The following is a 21628-nucleotide window of genomic DNA, read 5'->3' on the forward strand; positions in this document are numbered from 1 at the left end:
AGCATGAACGGGGGAGGGGCAGAGAGAGAGGGAGACACAGAATCGGAAACAGGCTCCATGCTCTGAGCCATCAGCCCAGGGCCTGACGCGGGGCTCGAACTCACGGACCGCGAGATCGTGACCTGGCTGAGGTCGGATGCTTAACCGACTGCGCCACCCAGGCGCCCCGGGATGTGCATTTTTAACAAGCATTCTAGGTAAACGTTTTGCTCACAAAAGTTTGAAAACCACTCGTCCACAAGAATACGTGAGCTCTAAGTGCATGCTTGTTTCTGCCAGCAAGTGACTATTTGTTGGACACTGATCCTGCATTTACTAGTTTTCTGCCAAGGAAGGCCAACTTTATCCTACATCCCAACTCTGTTCAAGTGGCTACCTTGGTCACTTGTGTCCACATATTTTCTGTTCCACTAAGCTTTAAGTAGGCCTGAGCTTTGTGTTGAGAAGGATTCTGAGGCTGAGTCCTAGCTCGAGGGGAAAGAGTTTGGTGATCAAGTGCTGGGTTCCATGGGCAGAGGTGGGAGTGATGGTGGTATGTGCACCGAGCAGTTGCCCAGCTCTGCTGGGACAGGTACACGGAGCGTCCACATAGTGAGTCCACAGGGAGAAGAAGGGGAGGGGAGTCGCAGCTATTGGACACCTACTCTGTGCCAGACTTGCGTTGGGGGTTGGAGATACAGAGGTGAGACGTGAATCCCAGGAGGAAATCACAGTTAGTGGAGCAGTAAATATGTGGACATGATAAGCATCGTGAGGGAAAGAGAAAATGCCACATGGTTTAGAGAAGGGAGCCATCCCTCCCAGCCAGGGCTGTGACAAAAGATGATACAGGAGGTGCCCCCATGGGGAGGACACACACACCTCGAAGGCAGAGGGAGGAAAGATGTGCCAGGAAGGGGCATGGAGATGGAGAAGTGTAGGTCACAGTAGAGTTCAGAGATCCACCCAGCATGGCTGGAAGATGGGAACAGGGTAGGTGAGATTGGATGAGGGTCTGGGCAAAGAGTGCTCTGAGTGTGGAGGCTGAAGCCAGCTGGCTGTGAAAATTGGTACGTCAGACATGTTGTTATCATCGGGTCCTCTGCCTTCCTGCTCCAGGGTCCGTGAGCAACTTGCTCATGTGTGTTTTGGCATCCTGTATGTACAGTGAGATCTCCTTCAGTGTAGCCAAAGACAGAGGTGCTTTGGGGTCCCATGCCTGTCATGATATAGCAGCAGATGGGCTGGCTTCTCCACGCTTCACTTTAGCCAGGGATGCCTCTGCTTCCAAAAAGGAAAAACTAGGTCAGGAAGGGCTGGCTGTGTCTTCCCTCCTGCGGGCAAGCTCACTGCGGCACCCTCCTGTAGGAGGGGGAACTAGCGGTAGCAGCAGCCAGATGCCCTCCTGGCTTTCTCTAAGACTGGGGTTGGGTGCTGTGCCCGGCACTGGCTGGCCCTTGTCTCTCCAGCTGCCTGTGGACACCACACTGGGCCTGCTCTGGACTAGCAGCCCCTACTGCACACTTGCTGGGATTGGGCTAGGACCCTGCCTGGGTGGTGGACAAGCAGGTCCAGATGAACCCTATCCCAAGGCAGAGCTCAGTGGCTTGAGTGGCTAAAGGGTGGGCTGGGGCTCTGCCTCTCTTTCCCCATGGTCACTCCCCAGCTCAGGCCTCAACACCTCCCAACCCTGCCATTCCATTCTTCATCTGGAAGCCAGAGTAATCCTATTAAAATATATCTGATGGTGCCATTCCCCCATTTTACAAAGCCTTCTATGTTTTCACATTGCCTCTGGTCGAATCTGGGAAGTACTTACTGGTTATGAGAACCAGGAAAGGCTTCCTGGAGGCAGGCAGCAACATTCACATGGGTTTATGCTCCCATCAAACCATTGCCCCAACTCCCCACAAAGGTAGCTAAGCTAGAGGTATGATTTCTTGAAAGAACCAGATCCCACCACCCCAAAATGGGGCCCATCTATCTACCTGACACCTGGTCTGAAATGCCACCAATAAGCTCACTAGGATACTGTACTGACAGCCAAGTGTAACTGTAAATCCATTGAGCAGACTGTTTACAGAAAACTATCAGGTGATGGGAGAAGCATCAGGAAACATGACTCTAAGAGCTGAGCCCCAGGTAGTCCGTCCCCTGCTGTGATCACTTTTCAATGGAGGACAAGGAATAAATGTGAAAGGATGGGAAAGTCTTGGAAGTAGGAAAGGTCGTCCTCACCAGCTTTTCAGGAAAGGCTGTGGCAGATTCCCACATAGTGTCCTACTCACGGTGATCACAACTGCCTCTATTAGCCCAAGATTGTGCCCGACATTCTCCTCTAATCCTCAGGAGAGCTATTACCAGCCCAGTGTCACAAGCAAGGAAGCTGAGGCCTGGAGGGACAAGTGGCTTCACCCAGGATCACTCAGCTCTCGGCACGGGAGCCGGGTTTGAAACCGAGCCTTTCTTGGCTACCAGGCCGGACATGCCTGCACACATCACTCACAGGTTCAGACTTGCAACTTCACACACATCTGTGCATGAAAATGCATCCAGGTGCCCATGCACACAGCACCTGCTCCTCTCTCGTGACACACATAAATGTACGCATGGACCGTTTTTCTCTCTTTCCCACATTTGGATTTTTCTTTTTTTGTTTGTATCAACTCAGCCATGGTAATGTCATGAAATGTAGGGGTGGAGGTTTGGAGTTGGCTCCCAGGTTTGTGAGCACAGGGAACTCCTTCAAGGATTGGTCACAGGTTACCTCAGAGAGTGCATGCACCTTGGTCCTAATTTCAGTTACTCAGACCAAGTCTCAGGGGATTCCCTAGAAGAAAATCCCACATCTGCTTGCAGGGTCCATCTTTCGAGGCTTTTGATCAGATTCGCCGTTGAGTGTCCTCTTCCCCACAGCACGAAAGTAAACTGTCTCCCCCCAGAAGAGAGTGAGGGGACATGTGCGAGTCTGGGGTCTCCGATTTGCTCCATCTGGTTTTTTTTTTAATGAACTTAAAAAAATTTCTTATTGAGGTACAGTATAACCATTACTATTATTATTTAATTTTTTATTTTTTAAATGTTTATTTATTTTGAGAGAGAGACAGAGAGAGTGTGAACGGGGGAAGGACAGAGAGAAAGGGAGACACAGAATCTGAAGCAAACTCCAGGCTCTGAGCTGTCAGCACAGAGCCCATCGTGGGGTTTGAACCCACAAACCGTGAGATCATGACCTGAGCCAAAGTCAAACACTTAACCGACTGCACCACCCAGGCGCCCCCCATCTTAACCATTATTAACACAGTCCCTGGGCATTAAGTACATTGACGTTGTTTTGTGACCATCACCACCATCCACCTTCAGAACTCTTTCTCTCTCTCCAGTTGAAACTGTTCCCATTAAACGCTAAGCCCTCATTTCCCCTCCTCCCAGCCCCTGGTGACCAACCTTCCTACTTTCTGGACAGAGTTTATTGTTGAGAACATTTTAAACTTACAGAAAAAAAATTAAGAAAGATAATACGAAGAGCTCCCATGTATCCCACACACAGTTTCTCCTATTACTAGCATCTTTATGTTAGTCAAATACATTAAAGACCCAGTATTGAGACAGTATTATTAACTAAAGTTCATTCAGGTTTCCTTCATCTTTGCCTAATGTTTGTTCCAAGTTCCCATCCAGGATATCATATCACCTTTAGTCTTCGTGTTCCCTTAGGCTCCTCTTGACTGTGATGGTTGCTCAGATTTCCCTTGTTTTTGATGACCTTGACTAATTTGAAGAATACTGGTCCAGGTATATTGTAGAATGCCCCCTATTGGAATTTGTCTGATACTTTTCTCATAAACAGACTGGGTTCATAGATTTTGGAGAGAAAGATCATGGAAGCAAAGTACCACTTTCATGACATCATACCGAAGGTGCATACTAGCACCATGGTTTATGAGTGTTGTTGTAGACCTTGCCCACCTGGCTGCGGGTGCATTTATCAGGTTTCTCCATTTCTTTATTTAAACTCCATAAAGTTATCCCCTTCTCCCCTCCTAGTCCATGCTCTTTAGAAGAATGTCACTTTGCACGGCCCACATTTAAGGAATGAGGAGTTATGCTTCCTCTCATTGAGGGCAGAGCACCTACCTAAATTATGTGGAATTCTGCATGGGAGATTTGTCTCTTCTCCCTTATTTACTAATGTATTTACTTATTATAAATAAATAATTTATGTTATTAAGGGCTCACAGATATTTATTTTATGTTAAGGTTATAATCTCATACCGTTTTATTTCTTTTATTTCTCAAATTGTTCCAGTTTTGGCCATTGGGAGCCCTGTCAGTTGGTTTCTCCATACTCTCCACATATCCCCATCAATATGGATTTGGGTGGGATATTTTGGTTTGCCTATTTTTTTTTAGCACTTTCATTATTTATTTTTTATTTTTTTTTTAGCACTTTCCTACTTTCTGTCACTATAAAAATCTCCAGACTCATCTTGTGTATTTCCTGCCTTAGCCTTAGAATCAGCCATTTCTGCAAGGAGTCCTGGTTCCTTCAGTTGGATTAATGGTATTAGAAACCAAGGTCTGGTCACCAAGTAGGCTATCATTTCTTTCAGGTCCTCTTATTTACAGAGCAAAGAATTATATGTGTATATAGTAACCTGTGTGTATACTCATGTCTATAGATATTTCTGTACAAGACCATCTGTATCTATATTAAGGTAAATATGTATCCCTACTGATAGCTCCAATTCTTTTTTTTTAATGTTTATTTATTTTTGAGAGAGTGCAAGTGGGGGAGGGGAAGAAAGAAGGGGACAGAAGATCCAAAGTGGGCTCTTTACTGACAGGCTGACAGCAGCAAGCCTGATGTTGGAGCTCAAACTCACTAACTGCAAAGATCATGACCTGAGCTGAAATCAGACAGTCAACCGACTGAGCCACCCAAGTGCCCCTGATAGCTCCAATTCTGATCACTTCTATGTGGATCATTCCAGTCTCCTCCCTTGGCTTATCTATAAATTTCCACTCTAGCAGTGAGATACCTGGGTCCCACCATCCATCACCCATTTACTTAATTGGTCAGTTTACCTTCATTCTTGAAAGTTATTTTCCTGGGAAAAATATCTGGATTGACCAGTTTTTTTTTCCTTTTTACTATTTTAAAGATACCACTCTTATAGACTATATAATTTCTGATAAGGAATCCACTGTAATGTTTATATTTATCCCTTTTACATAGTGTGTCCCTTTTTTCTGGCTGCCTTCAAGATCTTCTCTTTACAACTGACTTTTAGAAGTTTGACTATGATGTCTTAGTATGTGTGTTTTTAAGGGGCTGTGGATGGTATTTGTCTTGTGATTCTCAGGCTTCCTGGATCTGTTGTCATTCGTTAATTTTGGAAAATTGTGTTAGATGCTCTGTTCTTTCCCCCCACCCCCTGCATTCTTTTTTCTCTTTGTGTTTCAGTTTGGTTAATCTCAACTTTCATACCTCCAAGTTCAGTCTTTCCTCAGCTGTGATCAGTTTGCTGCAAAGCCTGTCAAGGGAATTCTTCATTTCTGATATCACGTTTTTTGTTTTTAACATTTCCATTTGATTCTCTTGTATAGTCTCCATCCCTGCTGAAATTCTCCATCTGTTCATGCATGCTGCCTACCTTTCCCACTAGCTCCTTTAACATATTGATCGTAATTACTCTGAAGTCCCTGTCTGATGGTTCTAAACATTTGTGTCACCTCTAATAAGAGGTGGTTTTGTTGAATGCTTTATTTCCTGAAAATGAGTTGGGGTACTTCCTTGCGTTTTGTGTTTCTTATAATGTTCGATTGGATGCCAGGTATTATGTGTTGGAAGAATTGTAGAGACTGAGGGAAATAGTATCTACCCCAGAAGTGGGAGCGCCTCTTTTCTGATCTTGCCATTCATGTAGGGGGTGGGAGCTGAGTCAGTCCAGTCAACTAGGTGAGTTGGGTTTGGGTTTTGTTGTTGCTTTTGTCACCTTCAGAGCCCCACAGACTTCACAGTCCTCCAGAAGAGGGCTGCTATTACCTGATACTGTTTGTGGGGCCTGAGATACTGGAGAGTTTTTCTCATTGCCCTTGTCTCCACCCTCAGCTTTTAGCAATCCCTGCACCACAGAAGAGGGCTCTCTCCATTGTCTTGTCCCTTCTCAGAGGTAGACCGCTGTTTCCTGTTACCCAGTGCTTGGCTTATAAGTGTCTGCTCTCCTGGACAAACCTCAGTCCCAAGCAGGGCCTGCAAGCCAGGCCTTCTCTGCTTTCCAGCACCTCCTCTGCACGGTAGCCACACACGCTGCCTTGTAGCCATGTCAGGTCTTGGGCAGGTTTCTGCTTAGTATTACTGCACAATCCTGGGCCCAGTGGGTACTTTCCCTCTTCTTGGGAAAGACAGCTCTTGCTTCTGCCCTTTCCCCAGAAGTGGTGAGTGGCATTTTGCTTGTCCTCTGGGAGTGGGTTACTCGGCCTCTCCCGGGGACTGAGGGTTTTGCACCAGAGAGGGGCCTGGGGAAGTTGGCAGGGTTTTATGCCGCCCCCCCCCCCCCCAGTGGCAACCTGCATGCCTTCACCACCAAGGCTCCCTGCCCTGCCCCTAGTGTTCCTTGTGAGCACCTGGTGGGACCTTTGAGAGAAGAGCTTGCAAGTGACTGCATTTTTCCTGTGTCTGGGGCTCTGTTATTCTAAACTATCCCATCAGCCCCCACCCAACCTTTCAGAATCCATTAACATTTTAGCTGCTTTCTTCTCATCCTCCTTTATGCTGGCCACCTCCTCCTCCTGTGTGTTGCAGCAATTCATGTGTCTCATGTCTCTGAAGGGGCTTGTCAGTCTTTGGGATTCGGTTCAGTTGGTTGCCTTTTACTTCAGCCTCCAATAGGTGTGAGAAGAGTTGTGATTCTGTACGTTATCTTTTTCTCACTGTTAGAGAAAAGGTGGGGGCACTGTTGCCTTGCAATTTCCCTACACACAGTTGTCACCTGTGTGTTGACTTAAGACCCTGACCCCGCAGAAGGTTCAGAGGACACCTACCTCATGGGTTAAGTGCTTGTTATTTCTAGCATAATGGGGTACTGTGCAGAGGGAGGGTAGGTATGTCACTGCATACTGTGGATAGCCCAGTGAGGGACCAACAAGGAGTTCCCAGGCACACATATTTTTCTTCAAAGAACACAGATCTGTTTCTTCCCCAGGTGGAAAATTTTCTTGATTACTTTCCCTCAGAGGCCCCCCCCCGGGCTGCAATCCCAGAGAGAGTCTGGCCTTGGGCATCTGACCCCTCTGGATTAGTGATGGCTAGATGCTCCAGGCCTTTCAGGGGACACAGATTGAGAGGAGGAGCCATGGCCTAGCGATAAATATGGGTATCAGCACAACAAGGGCAAGTGACTGTGCCCATGGCACACAGAAGATGGTGGTGTCAGATCGCAGGCCCAGAGGGACTAGCCTGAGTATGGGCAGTCCACATGTCTGGTACCCTGCAAGGCCAGGCTCAGATCCCAGTCCTGCCACTGACAGGAGGTCAGATTTAGGGCAAGGCCCTCCTGAACTCTGTTTTCCTCCTTTGAGGTAGAAGCAATGCCACTTCTAATAGAAGGGATAAGACTCCTTAAAGGGGTCCTGACCAGCTCCCCATTGCCCTGCTTCCTCCCACAGGAAAACCTGCAGAAGCTGGTCCACATTGAGCACAGTGTTCGAGGCCAAGGGGATCTCCTCCAGCCAGGAAGGGTGAGTGCCACTGCCGCAATGGGCAGGGACAGAGGGCGGCCTGGTAGGCAGGCGGGTGAGGCTCTGATAAGACCCATTGTTCAGCTGGGCTGGTCCCAGACAGGCCTGGCTGCAGGTGCTGTTTACCCGAGGAGGGGGAGGGGGAAGGGCAGGGGGAGGGTTCTGCTGGGCTCACAAGGCCCAGGGGCTGCCTCCCCTGGTGTTTTCCACTTTCCGGACCTTTAAAGAAACAGTGCCATTTGGGTTCATGTCCCTGTGGTTCTTTTCACCTCTAAGAAGAAGAGACACCAAGTATTTTTAGTTTAGCCCAGCATTGCTAGAAAATCAGGAAAACCATCTCCCAAAAACCATGCTCCTACAAAGCAGCTTAAAAATAACATTTTTCCAGAGACAAATTTACCCACTTTTAAGCTTCCAAATGGAAAACACAAAACTCAGCTCAAAAATAGTCAAAGATATGTTTGTTACCTGTTATGGTCAATGAAGGACAAGAGACATAGACATGAGAGGTGTTATGTTCAGGATATTTTATTCAAAATTAACAGGGATCTCATTGGTCTGAGAGTCTATAAAATCACACCTAATGGTTTGGCCTTGGCTCACCAGTTCAGTAAATATTTATTAAATATTTTCTTTATGTTAAGTAACTTTAGGCATCTATTTTAATCATCCTCCGGAATTAATGAGCCTGTAGCAACCGTTCACGGGTCTTCAGCTGTTTAGCAAACCTTCACAGGCTTTGTTCTGAAGGGCTCCCCATGGCAGCAAACGAGGGAAAGAGTCACTGTCTCGACCCCTCAGAGACCAGAACAGTGTCTGGGGCTTGCTAGAAGTCAAGGCGGACTGACTGCTCCTAAGAAGCAAACATGGGCATCTCGCTAAAGCCGGGAATTCACCCATTAGTTGTTCTGTGGTACTTTGGGAGGCACCAAGATTTAAGTTTCCTGCTCAGGGCCTCCCCCCACTCTTCTTGGGCATCAGCCTGACTTCTCAGGTCTGCTTCTGTCCCCACAGGAGTTTCTGAAGGAAGGGACACTGATGAAAGTAACAGGGAAAAGCAGACGGCCCCGGCACCTGTTCCTGGTAAGTACCTGGTGCCCAGCCAAGCCCCCGGACTATCAAATTTTGTGAAATTTTCTTGGGTCATTATTCAAAGGCAACTGGAATTGGGGGGTGGGGGACCTAGAACAGAGCCGAATATTTAGGCTGAAGATCATTCTACAGAGCTGAGCTTTCCAGAGGTCTGAGGGCTTAACCATTGCCAACCACAGTCTTTCCCTCATTGATTATTTGAGCGATTTTAAATGGAATGTTGCCAAAATTTAATTGCCTGTGTCCCCATTTCAAACATCCTAACACTGGAAAATTCTTACACTGGAGATAGCTGTTCAACTGCCTTATCTAACACGCACGAAAGCTGAGATCTAGAAGGGGGAGTTTCCTGGGCCAGATCTCCCAGCAGGTTGGTGGCAGAGGCCCAGAAGGGAACCAGGGTTGTGACCCCAGTCTAGCACTTTCTCCACTGTGCACAAGACAGAGTACAGTGTAACATTTCTGATGATTTGCAGCCACAGTCTGGAATACCAGGGAATGTCCAGGCCTGTTGCATGGTAACATCAACCTCTGTGGCTGTTGAGCTACAAGCAATAATTTTCCCAATCCTATGGCCCAAAATTGTTTTGCTTTTTAAGTTCTTCTACCTGCTGGGTGTAATTTTCTCTGTTCTTCATGATTTTAACTTTCACTTTTTGTTACTGTCAGTCAAGGCTGCCCTTAAGAGCCTCTTATACTTTGTTAGGGTTGTGTGAGAAGTAATAATAAACAGGCTGTAAGTGTCTAAGAACTCTGTTTCAGATATTTACTGCCCTATGTGCTGGGCACTGGAAACAAAGAGATAAAGTCTCATGCTGTGCCGTCAACCTTCGGTGTCTAATGTAACTACCGAGTTAAGAGCATGACATGGACAGAACCTCAGGTCTATGGGAGCAAAGAGGGAGGTCAACGAGAGTCAGGGAATAAAAAGATGGACAATAGCGTCAGCAGCACTGATGTTTGTTATATGTTCACTGGTGCTACACACTGTGCTAAGTATATGTTTCCTGGAGAAATGGTACCTAGTTAAGCCCAGAAGGAAGGGTAAGAAGTCTGTCCTTCCCCTCTCCCTTTCTCCCCATTTTTCTGTCTCTCTTCCCTCCCTCATGTTCCCTCCAGCATCTAGTTGGCTTCATCGTGGCCTTTCCCTCCCTCATCTCCATGCTGGGCCTGGGTCTCTCATATCCCCTCATTATAATTAGGCCATAGCTCCTGCTGAATCTGGGTCCCCTTCTTTGCTCTGTCTTAGCATAGGACCTTCATAAATATCACCTAGAGAGAGAGATGGGAGGAGGATACACAGGTTCCTAAACCAGGAAGAGCCGTGATAAACACACTTAAGAATTTTTCTTTCTCATAGGTACCAGTTTCATAAAGTAATTGTAACTGTAGAACAAAGTCAGGGCCTCTGCCCACCAATGCAATGCACAGGGGTTTCAGTAATGCTACAGAGTGGTTCCCACCATGACCCGAAGCGATAGGTGGGGTTCCCCACTGGTGGCTCATTATTGTGAGAGATTCCCCTTTACTCCTCCATGAAGGATTCCTCTCCCTTCCTCCAAATCGAGCTATAAAATACCTGCTTTGAAGAAGAGAACTGTGGGCAATCAGGAGGCAGCCTGGTTCTGACCACACATAAAACCCCAGGGTGCTAATGGCAGTTGCCATGGCAGCAGGTGCCTGAGGGGCAGCCGCAAAAAGGCAGGTACCCTTCTGATTAGTGACACAAGCCAGTTCCCCAGGGTGGGCAGGCTTGTGAGCAAGGCTCTGTGCCCAGCTTTGGTCACTGTCCCCAGATGGGGCAAGAACTCAACTGCGTGGCCACCCCCCACACACCACACCTGAACACACTGGAGGCACATTCATTTGCTGATGACCCTGACTCTGCCACTTACAAGCTTTGTGCCTGTGAGCAGGTTGTCTAAGCTGTCTGTGAAATGAGGATGATAATAATGGTGCCTGCCTGATGGGATTGTTGGAGGCATGAATTGAGATCAGGGTGCTTAGCCCAGGAGCTGGCACAGAGTGAGCGTCCAGTAGGACAGTAGCTCTTGTCATTATTAGAAGGGCAGAGCTGAAAGGGTCTTTGAAGGTTCCTCTGATCTGGGGGTCAGCCTGACACCTGTTTTTGTTAATAAAGGTCTATGGGAACACAGTCTCATGCATCTGTTAGTGGATTGTCTGTGAATGCTTTTGGGCTACAATGACTGAGTTGAATAGTTGTGACAGAAACTGTATGACCTGCAAAGACTTAAATATTTACTATCTAGCCCTTTATTAAAAGTTTTCTGGCTCCTGGTCTACTCCCAACTCTGGTTAGAGACAGTGAGGTCCAGAGAGAGGAAGGGTTTGCCTGAGTCCACCCAGCGGCTCTGTGTCCAAGCCAGGTGTCCCACACTGCTCTTGTTGGCATATTGGGATGTTGGGATCCTAAGAGCTGGAGGCAGGAAGCCTCATCTATTCTTTTCCCTCCCTCAGCAGACTCTCTACAGGGAGAGGAAGTGCTAATCCTGAGTTCTTGCTCTGTTTCAGCCCCTTAGATGCCTTGTCCTGTTCAGTCCTTGCAACACCCCTAGTTTACACTGGCTCCTACATACAGTGGGCTCACTGGGGCCATTCTCTGTCTCGGCATCTGTAATATGGTAGGGGCAGCAATGACCCCTTCTTTGCAGGGAGGAAGCTGGGGCTCAGAGAGAGAGAAATGGCCTGTCCACAGTCACACAGCTGCTACAGAGCAGAGTGAAGATTGACGTGTCTTTTCAAACTATAAACCTTTTAGCTAAACAGAAATGCTCTCCCCTAAGGAGGTGAGGGGACTTGCACTATGTTCCTTCTGGTCTGCCTTGCATGGGGGCAAGGAGCTTCAATTGTTCAGTTAGCAGATATTAATTGAGTACCTACTGTGGTCACTGGAGGTACACCAGTGACCAGGACCCACCAACTTTCTATGCTCAAGGAGCTTCCTCCCTCCCTCTCTCTCTTCCTTCTTTGACTATACTTTATGGAGTCTTCATTTACAGAGTAAAATGCATCAATCTTAAGTGTATATATCTGCCTATTGACTAATGTGTATCATTGTGTAACCACCCTCTGGATCAAGATACAGAATATTTCTTTTTTTTTTTTTTTTAATGTTTATTTATTTTTGAAGGAGAGAGAAACAGAGTGTGAGCTGGGGAGGGGCAGAGAGAGAGGGAGACACAGAATCCCAAGCAGGCTCCAGGCTCTGAGCTGACAGCACAGAGCCCAATGTGGGGCTTGAACCCACGAACCGTGAGATCACGACCCGAGCCAAAGTCGGCGCTTAACCGACTGAGCCATCCAGGCGCTCCAAGATACAGAATATTTCTTGAATGTTCACCTGTGCCTCTTAGCACTCACTTCCTCCACCCCCTGTTCGGGCAACCACTGGCCTAATTTCCATCACTACAGGTTAGCTTTGCCTCATCTGGTACTTCATATAAATGTTATGAAGCAGTGTATCCTCCTCTGTGTCTGGCTTCTTTCACTTGGCATGTCTTCGAAATTCACCCATGCTGTCGTGTGTACCATCAGTTCCTTTTGGTTGCTACGTAGTACTCCACAGTGCTACCTGGTTCTTTGATGCAGTCGCCTGTTGAGTAGACATTTGGGTCGTTTCCACTATTTGGCTCCTATGAATAAAGCCTCTGTGAACATTCCTGCACTTGACTTTTTGTGGACATCTGCATTTATTTCCTCTTTAAGTTTCTACCTAGGAGTGGAATTTCAGGGAAAGGACTCACATTTTAGCTCAGAGTGGTTATGCTCTCCTGTGGGGGGTCACTGGGGAATGCAGGATGCCTCTGCTCCCCAGAGGTCAGTGATCCTCCAGGACACAGCCTACGTTGCCTTCTGGGGTCAAGACACGTCTGATGGGATTTCCTTCTCCCCAGATGAGTGATGTGCTCCTATACACGTATCCCCAGAAAGATGGGAAGTACCGGCTGAAGAACACGTTGTCAATGGCCAGCATGAAGGTAAATGCTTGGTGTTAAGCACCCTGTTGGGTGGGTGGAGGGAGACCCCAGGGGAGGAGAGATAGCATCCCCGCTTCTAGGAGCCCACATACCAGTGGGACCAGTGGGAAGAGGCAGCCCCAAGGAAACAGCGTTATATTGTGGGTTACAGCAGGAGAGGGGAGAGGGTAGGAGGACTACCTGGAGGAGGGGCACTGAGTCCCTTATGGTAGATAATATTTGGACAGATGGGGAAGAGGAAAAGGCATCCTAAAAAAAGGGCAATTCATAAGGAAACCCTTGGAGGGAGGAAACAAAGTGGGGGTATGGCAAAGTTTTTTAAATTGTGATAAAATATACATAACATAAAATGTACCTGTTAACCATTTTTAAGCATACAGTTTAGCAGCCTTATGCACATTCACACTGTTGTGCAACCGTCACTACCATTCATTTATAGAACTTTTTTATCATCCCTAGATGAAACTCTCCCCATTGAACACTAACTCCCTATTCCTCCAGCCCCCTACCCCTGGCACCCACCATCCTACTTTCTGTCTCTAGGAATTTGCTCTAGATAATTCACATGAGTAGAATCATACAGTATTTGTCTTTTTGTGACTGGCCCATTTCAGCACAGTGTCCTCAAGGTGAGTTCATGTTGCAGCCTGTGTCAGAATTTCCTTACTTTTTTATGGTTTAATGATATTCTGTTGTACATATAGACCATTTTTGTTTTTCCATTCATCCATAGATGGACACTTGAGTTGCTTCCACCTTTTGGCTATTGTGAATAATGCTGCTATGAACATGGTATACGGGGATCACTTTGAGACCCCGCTTTCAATCCTTTTAGGTGCATACCCACTTTCTTAGGGGTGGATGGGTGCCTACAGACCACACAGTTGGAGCCGGCACTCCCCTCTCCACAGACGCGCGCGCGCGCACACACACACACACACACACACACACACACACCCTGTACCATCAAACAAAAGTTTACCCTTTGCAGATGAGGAAACTCAGGCTCAGAGAGGGACAGTGGTAGGACCAAGAAAAGAATCCAGTCTATGGTTGCCCCTCCCTGCCCCTGCCCTGAGGGGCTGCTTTGATTTTCCAGGTCAGCCGCCCTGTGATGGAGAAAGTGCCCTATGCCCTAAAGATTGAGACTTCCCAGTCCTGCCTGACTCTATCTGCCAGGTATGGGGAAGTGGGTAGAGGGAGGGTCTGGGGGATAGGGACACAGGATTTTATAGGTGTTAAAGTTTGGAATAACAAGCTGAATGAGTCATTTCTATTTGGTATTATTTTGGGTCTAAGGACTTATTTTTTAGAGCCTCTTCTTTTATTTTTTTTTTCAACGTTTATTTATTTTTGGGACAGAGAGAGACAGAGCATGAATGGGGGAGGGGCAGAGAGGAGGGAGACACAGAATCGGAAACAGGCTCCAGGCTCTGAGCCATCAGCCCAGAGCCTGACGCGGGGCTCGAACTCACGGACCGCGAGATCGTGACCTGGCTGAAGTCGGACGCTTAACCGACTGCGCCACCCAGGCGCCCCTAAGCCTCTTCTTTTAAATACAATAATAACAATATCTCATGTTTGTAAATGTCTATGGATTATTGATTGGGTCTTTACAGTAATGCAAGTAAAGAAGTTAAGGTGAGCAAAAAACGCATTGTGCACCTTAGTTCATAAAGTGGTCAGCTTTTAGGCTTTCATGCCCGGAGATTGAGAGAAAAACATAATGAGTGAGCATTCATCATTTGCCTTTCCCTGGTTTGGGGGTGTGGCCTTTTTCTCAGAAGGGTCTTGTGTTTTCTCCAGGCCTTCAGGCTGCCCAGGGACCCTGCCTCACTCACTATGGGCAGCAAAAGAGCTTCCCCCTCCCTCTTTCAGGGCAAGGCCAGCTCCAGCTCTCTAGGCTCAGAAACCAGGGAGGTGTGGCTTCTGCTGGGGCCACTGTGGGGGCTGAGACAGGGTCACCAAGGCATGGGTGTCTCCCCTCACAGCTGATATGTGACCCTGGCAGGAAGCAGCAATGCCCTCTGTGTGGCGTAGTGCACATCACGTTCTCATGCAGATGCATTTGCTCATTTAGCATTTATTAGCCACTCCTCAGTGCCAGGCCCTGTGCTGAGGACACAGATTTAAACCTTGATGTGCTCAGGGAGAAGCTCACATTAAGGGCGGGAGAGTTGTGTACCAATTACAACGTAGAGCATAACTGCAGTAATAGTTAAGTGTTGATGACACGAGTAGCATGCACTGGGCACCTGCCCGGTCTCAGGCACCTCCTCTGACCCCATCGCCACCCTACCCACCCCCTACCCCCGTCCCTCCTTCCCAGGCCAAAGGGATGCCTTATCCTGGCTTTCCTGGGGCAGACCACACACTTACGCAAGGTGGGAGCGACACCTAGTGGGTCCTGGGAGAATTTCCACCACTCTGCCTCTTGGGGCAGAGCTCAAAGCTCAGGCAACCCTGAAGGGCAGGGTGTGGAGTGGGAATTTGGGAAGTCATCTTGTTGGGGAGGGGGTGTCTGGGAAGCTATGTGGGAAAATGAGGAGGAAGATGAAGAGACGAGGATGTTGATATTTTCCAACTTCACCTAGCCATCCCCTCCCTATGTACACAGCCCTCTGCACCCTGTCCCCTGTCCCTCCTCAAGTGTGGGACTCTCTACATCTTCCTAATGCCCCTGCTTTTGCATGGTGCTTTGCCATTAACAAAGTCCACCCATGTCCCACATGTCATTTCTTCCCACAACAGTACTGGGAGTTAGAGGGATAGTGTTGACAGTGCCATTTACAGGTAAAGAAGCAGGCCCAGAGGACAGCTAGCATGCCCTGGCCACCCTTCTAGTAGATGGAGGTACTGAGTTATGATCCTAGGCTGATCTGGCAGGTGGCCAGTGCTCGGTGGGATTTCAGACACTGACAGGCACAGCCAGGGGAAACGTGGGGGGACTTGATCTACACTGAGAAGCAGAGGCAGAGCCGCCGTGCACACCTGCATGCCTTGTTCATGCCAGCTTGTGTCCACAGCTCCTGTGCTGAGCGAGATGAATGGCACAGCTGTCTGAGTAGAGCCCTCCCTGAGGATTACAAGGCCCAGGCTCTGGCTGCCTTTCACCACAGCGTGGAGGTGAGTGGAGGGCCCTGAGACCCACCTGATGCCAGTCTCCCAGCCCTGGGTTTCCCTGGGCACCCATACACCCAGGAGGGCTCTCAGCTCCTTCCATCACACCCCTTCTCCTTCCCTTCCCACCACACTTCCCCCACAGCCAGGCAGTCACTGTGCAGCCCAAATACAGCACTTCCCATTGGCTCTGTTTCTGACCCAAGGTTAGGATCCTGGAAGCCACCATGCGGTGGAGGGGGTTGTAGAATTAGGATCTACCCTACACGTACACATCCTGCACAGGAAAGAGGGCACCCATCTAGCTATCTCCTGACCACATTGCTCACCCGATTCCTTTGTTCCAGATACGGGAGAGGCTGGGGGTCAGCTTGGGGGAGAGGCCCCCCACCCTGGTGCCTGTCACACATGTTATGATGTGCATGAACTGTGGCTGTGACTTCTCCCTCACCCTGAGGCGTCATCACTGCCACGCCTGTGGCAAGGTGAGTCACCTCACCTGGGTGAGTGTGTACATAGAGTCGTGTGGGGTTGGCTGTCAGGGATATCCAGCAGCTACTGAGTGTCAGGCCCAGGGAAGGGTGTTTTCACACCAACCCTGCGAGGTAGAGATTGTTAATACCCATTTTACTGATAGTCTCAAACCAGGGCTCCAAATCCCATTTCACTATACCACCGTACTCCCAAAAGACAACCATAGCACACATGGTTATTGTCCCAGGAGAAAACGTATCATGTCCTAGTTAAGGACTCATCAGAAAAACTGATAAAAACACTTGCACAGAAACTCTGTACCTTCACAATGGAAAAGCAGGGCGATCCGACACAGTTCTGTGCTCAGAACACGGGGTCCCTGGAGAGGTGGGGTGGGGGGGGTTGGCAGAGGGGAGGGGATGCTGGCCCTCTGCACATGCAGAGGGTGAGAACCATTCCAATGTGTGTCCCCAACTGGGCCTGCAGATCGTGTGCCGGAATTGTTCGAGAAACAAGTACCCCCTGAAGTACCTCAAGGACCGGATGGCCAAGGTCTGTGATGGCTGCTATGGGGAGCTGAAGAAGAGGGGCGGGGATGTCCCAGGCATGATGAGAGGTAACCTGGGGACACCATCTCCGTTCTTCCAGGTGGCCCACGTGGCTTCTCGCCGGCCCGTGGTTGGTGCCTGAAACTACTTTTCTGGGGAGGCTCAGAACAAAAGCAGTCCTGAAGGAAGAAAGAGGGATTTAAACCATACCTGGGGGACCATTTCCCAAAATAGTGGTTCCACAATAAATCAATAGGCACTGCCAGAGGAAGTGTTCTGCAGACAGCTAAGCTTGGGAAACGCTGGGTCAGTGCATCTCTGTGAAGGGGACGGTAGGCGTGGTGACTCATGGTTACTTTGCCATAGCGGCCCTCTTTTTGAAAATGTTCTGTAGGCCTGTGTTCTATGGGACTTTTTCAGGATAAGGATTGTAAGACGGATAGCAGAGGAGTTGTGGATCAGGGAAGGGCTGAGGGCTCTTTGACTGAGAAAGGAACCTGGGGAAGCTGTGCTAGCCCTTGAGAGACTGTGCTCAGGGTCCAGGCTTTGTCCAAGCAGGGTCAGGCCAGAGGGACAGCAAGTGTATCCTGGACCTAAAACCAAAGATTTCTCCTCTCTGGAGCCCCCCGAGGCCATCACAGAGGACAGCCCAGGTGAAGAAGGGATGGCCAGCACCCAGAAAAAGCCTTCCTTCTTGGCTCCCGTGGCCTTTGTGTCAGTAGATAGAGTGTGCCTGTTCTTCTGCTCACACCTAACCCCCATCATGAAGCTGATTTCCATCGCAGGAGGGACCAGGAGCTCTAATTTTACAGGAATTGGCATTCCAAAGCAAGATGCATGCCTGTCTGCATGGACACTCACCTCCATTCCTCCATGGCTTGTCTTGGTTACAGAGCGGCCCGTGAGCATGAGCTTTCCCCTGTCCTCCCCACGCTTCTCGAGCAGTGCCTTCTCGTCCGTCTTCCACAGCATCAACCCCTCAACCTTCAAGAAGCAGAAGAAAGTTCCTTCAGCCCTGACTGAGGTAAGGCAGGTAGACTGCCTGTGTGGGAGGCAAGGGATTTAGAAGGTTCATGGCCTTCCTCGGACAGGGTCAGAACCTGCCCCAGGCTGACTGAACTTTACAGGACAAAGAGAATTCCTAACATGAGACATTCTAGCTACAAGGAGTAACTCACCACTAACAGGGCCTGTCTTCTGGGCGTGACTGAGAACATGTCTGATTGGTGGCAGAAGGCAGGACCCCAAATGGTTTTGGATGGTGCTAGAAGCCTTTCCCATTCCTCTCTCCCCTTCTCCCCTAGTGTTTCTTTTTTTCTCCTTACTTTCTTTCCTGTCACATAGCCTGGACCAGGTCAGGTCCCCAGCAGTGGTGCACAGATCACTGGTACTCTTCTGACTAAAACAGCTACAGTCCTGACTTCGCCCTCCCCGGCAGGCCCTTGGAACTGTGCCATCCACTCAGCCTGTGGGTCCCAAATGGCCTCAGGTGCTGAGCCTCCTGGAGGGTGTGGGACTCTGTGCAGGAAACCTCACCATTGGTTAAACTCAAGTCTGTTCTGTAAGGAGGGCCAGATTCTATGTTTATATTCTGATCACAACCACAAACAAATGTGTGCCCGTGAATATACAAGCTGTCAAAAGAGCATGATCAGCTGTTTCCAAGTTTTTGCATTAATATTCATTATTGAGTAGCTGGTGGCAAGGGTTTTAAGAAGTGTTAGGGTATGAAATATTTAAAGAGGTACTGTTCTATTCATTAACTTAATACCTTTGCATATTAAAAATCTTGAGAATAACACGTGGTAAAAAAATTTTTTTCAGAACACAAAGGAATACCTGATGAAACGTACGTGTTTCTCTCCCTCCCTGAACTCCTCCAGTCCCACCACCCCCAGAAGTAACCATGAAGTTTCTTATCGATCCTTCCAGAAATTTTAATGCATATACATAATAAAGATGCACATTCATAGATCCTCTTTTTTTTTTTACCCGAAATACAACAAATTGTACTAAATCTTCTGTACATTTTCACACTTAATTTCTCTTAACTATCATTCCACATTTGCTGACACATGCAGATCTCACACGTTTTACATCGTGTGGTTGTAAGTCATCCCTTTCCAGTAATTAGAAAAGATCACCTCTCACTCCTTCTGTGGTGGCTCACAGAACCCGAGTGTTCCACGGGCACAGAGTTTGAGAACCACTGCTCTTAGCCTTCCAGAGTCGAGCAGCTCTGATGCTGGTGCCCCAGCCAGCCCTTTAGTAATTTTTGCTTAAAGTGACAACCTTGTTATTATCCAGCAAAGATTACACTTAGTGGGATTTGCAGCAGCCCCAGGAGAAATGTGCCCCACCCTACCCCCCACTGCCCTGTCCCCTTCCCCCAGGAGCACCATCTCTGCAGCAAGCCCTACTCCCCATGAGAAAGTCTGCAGAAATGCTGCCTCCTGAGCATCTGCCAGAAAGGGAGGTTGCAGAATCGGTTTCTTCCAATGTGTTCTGTCTACTCTGCCTTTCCTCACTCTATGAGCTGCCTCAACAGGGCAAGTGCCAGGAGAGAAAGCTCGTGTCTGGTTCTAGGAGTCTTGGAACCTGTGGCGGAGACAGACTCCTTTCCTGGTACTTCTCAAAACAGCCCAGGCTGGTGGTGGCCTCCTTTCCCTTCAGTAAAGTTCATCGACCTTCAGAGTACTTGCCAAGAGATCCAAGTTCTTATCTTCTCTTCAACTAGGTAGGGATTTGACCTTTGGTAGATACCTCCATGCCTCCAGGCCCATCTGTAAAATGGGAAAGTCAGATTAAATTATTTCCAAACCTGACCTTCTTTCTCCAATAGTAAGATTGGTATTTATGAGCAGTTCCTGTAGGCCAGGCACTATACCTGTCAGGCACCTGTCTTGTGTCATTTAATCCCAGTTTTAATAACAGTGAAACTGAGACTTCAAAGAAGTAATTGCCCACATTGCCCATCAAATAACTGGGAGAACCTGGACTGGAGCCCCAGACTGGTATTACTTTACACCTGTGTTCTGAACCTCCACAGAGAGACTGTGCAACAGACAAGTACTGCTTCTAATAACAACAGGAGTTAACATTCCCCATTAGGCAGACCTTTTAAGTAAACATTAAAAAGAGGATCCATCTTTAAGATCCATCCTCTTATCCTTTTAGTATAAGAGATAAGCTTAAAAGTATAAGAATCAATGTTTTGAACATGTATGTGTGGAGTTTTTTTAAGTTTTTCTTTAAATTCCAGTTTACAGCGTAATATTAGTTTCAGGTATACAATATAGTGATTCAGTACTTACATACAACACCTGGGGCTCCTCATGACCAGTGCCCTCCTAATCTCCATCACCTATCTCCCCTATTCCTCTACCCATCTCCCCTCAGGTAACCATCAGTTTGTTCTATGTAGTTAAGAGTCTGTTTCTTGGTTTGTCTCTTGTTTCCCCCTTTGCTCATTTGTTTTGTTTCTTAAATTCCACATATGAATGAAATCGTACGGTATTTGTCTTTCTCTGACTTATTTCACTTAGGATGATACTCTCTAGCTCCATCTATGTTGTTGCAAATGGCAAGATTTCGTTCTTTTTCATGGCTAATATTCCATTGTATGTGTATACCACTTCTTTATCCATTCCTCTAGTGTGATTGATAGATGGTAGGATAGTTCTATTTTTAACTTTTTGAGGAACCTCCATTCTGTTTTCCAGAGTGGCTGTACCAGTTTTCATTCCCACCAACAGTACACAAGGGTCCCCCTTTCTTCACATCCTTGCCAACACCTGTTGTTTCTTGTGTTGTTGATTTTAGCCATTCTGACAGGTGTGTGATGTTATCTCATTGTGGGTTTGTTTTGAATTTCCCTGATGGTAAGTGATAATGAACATCTTTTCACATGTTTGTTGGCCACATGTATGTCTTCTTTGAAGAAATGTCTGTTCAAGTTTTCTGCCCATTTTTTAATTGGGTTATTTGTTTTCTGGGTGTTGATTTGTATACATTCTTTATATATTTTGAATACTAACCCTTTATTGGATATGTCATTTACAATATCTTCTCCCATTCAGTAGGTTGTATTTTAGTTTTATTGATTGTTTCCTTTGCTGTGCAGAAGCTTCTTATTTTGAAATAACTCCAATAGTTTATTTTTGCTGTTGTTTCCCTTGCCTCGGGAGACATACCTAGAAAGAAGTTGCTATGGCTAATGTCAAAGAAATTACTGCCTATGTTCTCCTCTAGGATTTTGATGGTTTCCTGTCTCACATTTAGGTCTTTTATCCATTTTGAATTTATTTTTGTGTGTGGTGTAAGAAAGTGATCCAGTTTCAGTCTTTTGCATGTTGCCATCCAGTTTTCCCAACACTATTTGCTGACAGAAACAGTCTTTGTCCTGTTGGATATTCTTTCCTGCTTTGTCAAAGATTAATTGACCATATAGTTGTGGGCTCATTTCTGGGGTTTCTATTCTGTTACATTGATCTATGTTGTCTGTTTTTGTGCCGGTACCATACTTTTTTGATGACTACAGCTTTGTAATATAACTCAAAGTCTGGAATTGCAATGCCTCCAGCTTTGCTTTTCCTTTTCAAGATTGCTTTGGCTATTTGGGGACTTTTGTGGTTCCATACAAATTTTAGGATTGTTTGTTCTAAGTCTGTGATA

At 47.4% G+C, this 21628-nt stretch overlaps 1 protein-coding gene and 1 long non-coding RNA gene across 4 annotated transcripts in view; one reads left to right on the forward strand and one right to left on the reverse strand.

Annotated features, from left to right (window-relative positions):
- Window positions 1-21628, forward strand: part of FGD5 (FYVE, RhoGEF and PH domain containing 5) — a 124014-nt gene that overhangs the window by 93914 nt on the left and 8472 nt on the right. For both annotated transcript variants that reach the window (XM_040491890.1, XM_040491891.1), the window contains exons 11-18: window positions 7651-7722; window positions 8737-8805; window positions 12729-12812; window positions 13912-13991; window positions 15839-15938; window positions 16280-16417; window positions 16893-17022; window positions 17848-17978. In XM_040491890.1, coding sequence (XP_040347824.1) covers window positions 7651-7722; window positions 8737-8805; window positions 12729-12812; window positions 13912-13991; window positions 15839-15938; window positions 16280-16417; window positions 16893-17022; window positions 17848-17978 — 804 coding nt within the window. The remainder of the gene's footprint in view (window positions 1-7650; window positions 7723-8736; window positions 8806-12728; window positions 12813-13911; window positions 13992-15838; window positions 15939-16279; window positions 16418-16892; window positions 17023-17847; window positions 17979-21628) is intronic.
- On the reverse strand, window positions 12072-19645 carry LOC121041224 (uncharacterized). 2 transcript variants are annotated; one of them, XR_005795625.1, is made up of 4 exons: window positions 19553-19645; window positions 17816-17938; window positions 16938-17133; window positions 12072-12427 (listed from the first exon to the last, which is right to left on the reverse strand). It is a non-coding gene; the product is annotated as an uncharacterized LOC121041224 (long non-coding RNA). The 2 variants fall into 2 exon arrangements; XR_005795623.1 differs by lacking the exon at window positions 19553-19645 and adding an exon at window positions 19099-19545.

Source organism: Herpailurus yagouaroundi, unplaced genomic scaffold, assembly GCF_014898765.1.
Source record: "Herpailurus yagouaroundi ecotype Mexico unplaced genomic scaffold, PumYag 183, whole genome shotgun sequence".
NCBI classification, from domain to species: domain Eukaryota; kingdom Metazoa; phylum Chordata; class Mammalia; order Carnivora; family Felidae; genus Herpailurus; species Herpailurus yagouaroundi.